Below are 6,672 nucleotides of genomic sequence, written 5' to 3'. Positions count from 1 at the left end.
AGGGGGGTTGGTCCCTGCCTAGCTGGTCCCAGGACATGTACCAAAACACAGCATATTGTTTGTGACACTTTATTGATGCTGGGGGACAGGGAGGAAACTTGGAAGTGTATGTGGGGCCAAAGGGCCCCAGGTGGGGAGAGGGCAAGTGTTGAGACCTGGCCACTACTGGGCAGGGAAGACAGAGTTGCCACTGAATGCACAAGGGATGAGCAGCTGCCGGTACTCCAGGGGCAGGTGCCGCTCCACAAGCACGTGCAGGGAGACTTGGTCAGTGACCAGACCCTGCCTGCAGCAGAGGAGGATAGAGAACGACAGAATCAGGGCCAGAACTCCCACACCCAGCACCTCCCTGCTTCCGCCCACTTACCTTCGCATCAGCAGCTCCAGGTCCTCTGGCCTCACAGTCTTGCGGCCAGCATGAGCAGCAAATACCTCCAGGTCATCACAAAGATGCTGAAAGTACTTGTCGAGGCTGCCAAGAAGGTTGGGGTAGAACAGACTAAACAGACTGTTCATGATCTGAGGGGCTTCTCCCCCAACTCCAAGTGTCCAGGACTCACCACTTCTCCACCATCTCAAGAGACTTCTTCTCCATGGGCATTTTAGCATAGAAGCTAAAGAGTTTTGCATAGTGGTTCAGTCCGGTCTTGTAGGGATCTTGACGGGGCCTGGGGCCAGGGATTCGAGTTCTGGGAGGAAGCCTGGCTGACAGAGTCTCCGGAGGCTCAGAAGTTAAGCTGGGGGCAAGGAGTGAACAGAAGTAGCTGAATTGCTACCTGAAAATGCCCTTAATCAAAGATAAGTCTTGCTGACTCCTGCCAAGATTGGGGCCCTTGTGTTTCTTGGCCAGCCTGGACCAATAGCTGAAATAACCATTTCTTGGGGGCAGTGGGGACAGGGAGCCATGTAGAAGCCTGGTGTTTCCCTGGGGCCCTGATCCTCCACGGACTGGACACAATGCTCTAGTCTAGCCTCATCATACAAACCAGTACTTGCTCAGGCTCATGATCCCCAGGCTTTGGCATAGACATTCCCTCCCTCAGCCCATTGCTGCCTGTCTGGTTTTATTACTCCTTCTCCAGGAGATATTCTGTGACTACACACTAGCCTAGGCATTTTCTCCTACCCAGGCTCCTCTAAGCCCCTGCAAACAGACACCAGGATGACATACGTGATCTCGGTGAGCCCCACCCAGCCCACCTCAGGGTGCTCTGCTGAGTAATCATCTGTATACCTACAGGAAGAATGATAACCCTATGGTGCCAGTGCCAACCTCAGTTCCTAGCCCCTTCCCAAGAGGCCCATGTGGAAGAGGGTTGTAGGATCTTACACTGCAGTGCTAGGCGGTGGAGCTGGCTCAGGAAACTGAAGTCGTCTGGCCCGAAGGAACTCTGGGGTGCTGGAGGCCAACTCTGGACTTGCTGCAGGGGAAGGGCAGGGATATAGAAGGCTCAGGCCTGACCATCTCACCCAACCTTGAAGGCCCACAGCCTCCCTGTCCTGTTCTTCAAGGGCCTCATCTAGCTCTGGCCAAGCAAGGGATCATTCAGTTTCCTTGGCCCAAAACTACCTGTGCCTAGAAACACAAGCCAGGTAATCCGCTCCTCCAAGGTCAGGGACATAGCTGTCACCCACCCACTCCCTGATCCCTGCACTGGGCCCCTTACCTGTCCTGCCAGGGGTATCTTCATCCCCTGAAGATCCTTCTGGCTCCTTGGCCTCAATGGCCCCCTGGGACCCCTCTGCTTCTGTCACCTCTGTGTGTTCTTCAGGCTCTTCTGCTCTGGCAGATCCTTGTGCTCCTGTTGCCTCCTCCACTCCCCTCATGCTCAAGCCTTCTTTCATCCTTCCCTCTGCCTCCTCACCAACTCCATTCTGTAAGGGCTCTACTCCATCTTCTCCAGAGATATTACTGCTGGTGTTTGGAAAGCCCAGAGCAAGAGCACCAACCTCCTCCACCTTTCCTGCCATAAGCTGGGCTGGCTTCCCAGGACCTAAATCAAGGGGAGAGAACACGGGCTAGAGAGGCAGTAGGCCAGGGCTGTAGCTCTAAGAAAGGTAAAGATGGAGTAGTAAAACCTAGTCTAGCCCATCAAGGAGAAAAGGTCAGAGGCAGCCCCAGGGTGCTGGTTTGGAGTCTCCTGGTCCAACATTGACTCTGCTCTTGGATGGAGGTGGGATCAATAGCCAGGTACCCAGTGGGGAGGGGGCACACAGATGGGCCTGAGGAGGAAAAAACCACCAATTCTTGCTCATGCTAGGTTTGGATCGAGGCCACATGCCCCACAAACTCACCACTGTTCTGCAGCCTAGGCCCACTGCTCCATGTCCTGTGACCGACAGCCCTCTCCACATCTTTAGCCCCAGAGTGAGAGGGGCAAGGCAGGGAGTGTTGCACACTGGGGGAACGGCCAAGCAAGGGCTGGGAGAAGGGCTGTGTGTCCTCCAACACTGTGTCCGTTGGCAGAGTGGTAACAGGGGTTCTGAGGCTGTCACCTGGAGATCAAGGGCCAGTTGGCATTCAGTGTTTTGCAGGCCCACCTGCTGCTACCCAGTCACTAGGGCCTGCGTAGTGGGCCCACAAGTTTGCCTGAGTGACCTTCAGAAAGACTACCTAGTGCTCTGAGACTAATCTCCCTTCCACAGCTCTCCTTGCTTACCTTCCTGCTCCTTAGCCTGGCATTCCCAGGCTCTACAGCTTGCTCCACCCAAACTGCTCACCCATGGCTGTACTCTCCACTCTCTGGGCCTGAAACCCTTCTCTTACTCTGGTGAACTTGACTTGTCTTCTGGAATCAGGCTCCCAGGTCAGCTCTGACTGACCAGCCGCTTTCAACCTCCCAATAAGCTCCAATCACCATACCACACCCCTTTCCTACCCTCAGCCCCATAGCTCTTCAAGGATATGAGGTCCTGGAACATACTGGAAGACTAAGACTGGGCCCCAGCAAGACAAGAGGCAACTTGTGGAAAGAAAGCAGAAACTCCTCATAGACCTACTGGCCAGGCTTGCTCACTATCTTTGACCTGAAGGAGAGAAGAACAACCCTGGACTCAGCAGCATCTCCTATCTCTTGTTGGGGGAGAGCTTTCTCCACAGGCCAGAAGAAGAGAAATCTCAACTTTACCTGGAGGAGCCAAGGCCAGGGAAGTATCTTGTATATCCTGCAAAAATGTACCCACATCTACAGCTCGGCGGGTAGGAGGTCTGCGGGCCAAACCAGGTCTCTTTACTGACTGTGGCTGGAGAGGTGTGGCAAAGGTCAGGTTGAGGGAGCTGGTGGGAGGGACAAGGCACAAAGGAAAGTTAGGTTCCTGAGGCCCAATCCTCCTCCCCCAGCCTAGGATTCCCCCAAATGTTCTGGTGCTCTCATCTCTTATAACACAGCTGCCATGAAGTAAGCATGGAGCAGTATGGCCAGATTCCATTCTAGTCAGCACCTTCTTCCCCAAGACTTTCCTCCACCAACCACTAGAACCGGCAACAGCACCTGGTGATGGAAGAGGCATCAGCATTCCCATAAGGCTCTGCAAGAGGATATAAAAAGAAACCATAATAAGTTACCCAGGCCTCTCTCAGGCCTCCTCAGCCTCTCCAAGAGGACAGGAGAAAGAGTGACCACAGGTGTTGTCCAGGACCTCACCTTGAGAGAGAGGCAGCCCCTGGTCCATTCCTTGCTGAAACACTGACAACCTCAGCCTCTGCTTCCTTCTGCCAGGAGCCAGCAGACCTGGAGCCAGAGTTGTTGAGGGTTCAACTTCAGGAAGTTGCAGCTCCAGGCTACAAGAATGGAGCTTATCTCAGACAGGCCAGGACACCCAATTCTGGCTCTTGGGGCCCCCAAAAGGCTCCCTGACCAGAGCTCCCCAACAGCCCAGTCCAAGGGGGGAATTCACTGTGCACCTGCCCCGACTGCTTTCCCGTCTGGAAGTCTGGACCACCTGTGGTGCTGGCACTGGCTTCACCACTGATTCTGGCAACACGATGGAAGATTCCGGGGCTGCATAAATAGCAAGGAGAAGATGCGGCTGGCAGGGCAGGCTGCCCTAAATGAGGGATACCATAGGATTGGTACCTGGTTCTGACCTGCAGGCCAGTGCTCACTCACCAGTTAATAAGATGTTCTTCAGCAGAGTCCGGGGTGTCTGTTCCTCCAGGTGTCCATCAGCTTGAATATGGGCCAATCTGTCAATAGACTTTGGGTAACAGCACCAAGCAATCAGTCTGTTCCTTTGCCTTGAGTCCCTCAAGGTGGGGTCCAGAGCAAAGCTAGAATTCAAGAGCTCCCTGAAGGCAACCAGAGCTTTCTAGTGGTCAGTGGGTGGGGCACTTACCCTGGCTTTATGAGAACGACGCCTGGCAGTCATCTTTGTTTGGCTCCTCAGCTTCTTAGAGGAAGGTGTTTCAAGTAGGGCTCTCTGGGCACTGTGTAAAGACCAGCAACTCTGAGAATTATGTGGGGAGGAGGAACTAGAGATGTGTTTTCATCAAGAATCTTAGCTGAAATCCTTTACCCTCAGGGACAGGGACTTGGGAACCACGTGCCCCTCCCATAGCCCTGTTTCCAGCTCTGTCAACAGAATTGTAGGTGAAAGGAAGCCCGAACAGTATGGGAAGAGAAAGGGGCTGAGGAAGGCTTCACACAGGTGACTATCAGAAGTAGAGGTTAACTGCACAGACAAGAGGAACAATTAGAAGAGTATTCATTCTAGACACTAAAATAACAATCCAAAGATATTTAAGTATTTTTGAACCTTATAAGTACTTGTCAGGGTCTGATAGAAACTTCCACATGAGTCACTATAGCCCTTGTCTCTCTAGTCCAATTCCCTCTCAGACTTCAGAACCACATAAATGTTCCCAGGGCACAGCTCCCACCTCATCACTCGTAGGTCTAAAACCTATAATGAATGGCTTTCCATTGTCTATAAAGGAACTGCACTGCCCCCAGGAAGCTGGGAGATGCCATATTCCACACCCTCTGTACCATGAGCTCATCAGAGCCCTCGCCCACTGCCACTCCCACCAAGTCAGGCCAAATTTCCTGCTCCCTCGCAAGGCATCTTTTCAGTTCCTGCCTCCTGACTTCCGCCCAGGCTGTGCTCTCCAGCTCCTTTCCCATCTTCCAACTTGGAACCGCCTGGGAGGCAATTCAGGGCAGATGCCTGGACCCACTCTGGAAAACTGGCGTAGAGAACAGATTCTGAGCACCCATCTTTCGCTCCAGAAGCGGACCCCCAAAGACGCCAGCATGATTGAGCTCTGTGATCTCGATTCGCCTGGAGTCCCAAGGCTGGAGACACAAACAGCTGACCCGAGTCCAGCTAAGGGAAAGGAGCCAGTTCTCAGAGCCCCGGGCTCTGCTCCTTTCTGAGAGTCAGTTTCCCTCTCCAAACAGGTTCCGCGCTGGACTCTACCTCCCAGTTCCTCTGGTTGCTCTTGTGCTGGGGCAGCGCCCTCACACACCTAGTCCGAGCACTCCGGGGTCGCCGCGGAGTGAGCGGATCCGCTGTATCCAGCACGCGCCGTAGTAGCGTGCGCGTCGTAGGCTCGCAGTCCAGGCTGTAGCTGTCCGCCATCGCCTCAGCTGTCCGCCCTCCCAACCGCCGAGTTAGCCGCGGCAGCAGCCTTCCAGCCGCCTCAATCAAGCCAACTCTCGCGAGGCTGCCGCACAGCCCCACGGGAATTGCAGTTGCTGCCGGCTGCGCTCGGCGCTAACCGTGTGATTGCAAACTGGCTTTGCAAGCAGCCTTACCTTGAGCCTGGGCAAATATGTGCAACCAGTCAAAGCCTCGGTTTCCTCATCTGTAAACTGAGGATGATAACCACCTAATTGGGCGGGTGGGGGGATGTAATGATTCAATAAGATAATGTTTAACTCACGATCTGACACATAGTAAGCCAGTCCATCAGTAAACAGCACTCACTATTGTTAGAATGTCTCTCACTCCCATCTCTTTCTCCAAAGATGAGGAGAGACACATTTAGGCCACGAAAAAATAACTGCAGTCTGTACGTGACCTCGTCAGATACGCATTTGCGAAAACCAATGTGTCTATAGGATCTATATCTATCACAAGAAATCAGTTTGCAGGCTTGGAGGCTAGTGGGGTGTTTGAAACCCAGTAGAGATGTTACGATCTCCAAACATGCGCAGTTTTGAGATGAATTCGGGCTCACAAAAGTTGTTAGTGCTGGAGACTCCGTTATCATATTTTCACCAACTGATGGCCTCCTCCCTCTCGTTCTCAAATTTTCATGGGAACCGAATTAGAACTTGAGTTCTGAGTATTGTGTGAAGTTCTCTTTCTTGCTCCTAAATCAGGTGTAAAGTATCAGATACTGGAAAGAGGCATGGTCTTATTTGTGCTTGTGTTGAGAAACAATAGGGGAAGATATAGCTTAGTGGTAGAGTGCCTGTTCAGTATGCGTGAGGTTCTGGGTTCAATCCCCAGTAACTCCACTAAAAATAAACAAATCTAATCACCCCTCAAAATAAAATAAAATGTATTTTAAAAAATAAATTTTAAACAAGGAAAAAAACAGAAAATAAGATTCTTGCTTCTTAAAATAAGAGAATTGCAGAAAAAAATCATACTAATATTCCTTGTCATTTAGAGTTGACCTCTGTTATCTGACTTAATTTGCTAGCCCTTTGCAGGCACCTTTCC

The 6,672-nt window shown here is 52.2% G+C and overlaps 1 protein-coding gene across 1 annotated transcript; it reads right to left on the bottom strand.

The window, feature by feature from the left end:
- Positions 1-55: 55 nt before the first annotated feature.
- CENPT (centromere protein T) lies at positions 56-5,652 on the bottom strand. Its single transcript, XM_010979273.3, has 13 exons — positions 5,468-5,652; positions 4,336-4,426; positions 4,110-4,197; positions 3,905-4,001; positions 3,645-3,781; positions 3,492-3,528; positions 3,129-3,277; positions 2,296-2,496; positions 1,668-1,994; positions 1,331-1,421; positions 561-737; positions 368-472; positions 56-286 (listed from the first exon to the last, which is right to left on the bottom strand). Exons 1-13 carry the CDS (start codon positions 5,578-5,580, stop codon positions 163-165), a joined length of 1,737 nt encoding a protein of 578 aa, XP_010977575.1. The 5' UTR covers positions 5,581-5,652; the 3' UTR covers positions 56-162.
- Between the last annotated feature and the right edge of the window lie 1,020 nt (positions 5,653-6,672).

The sequence above is a fragment of the Camelus dromedarius genome, chromosome 9 (assembly GCF_036321535.1).
Source record: "Camelus dromedarius isolate mCamDro1 chromosome 9, mCamDro1.pat, whole genome shotgun sequence".
NCBI lineage: Eukaryota > Metazoa > Chordata > Mammalia > Artiodactyla > Camelidae > Camelus > Camelus dromedarius.
The sequence above is the reverse complement of the archived record's forward strand: the minus strand, read 5'-3'. Positions and strand labels throughout refer to the sequence as shown.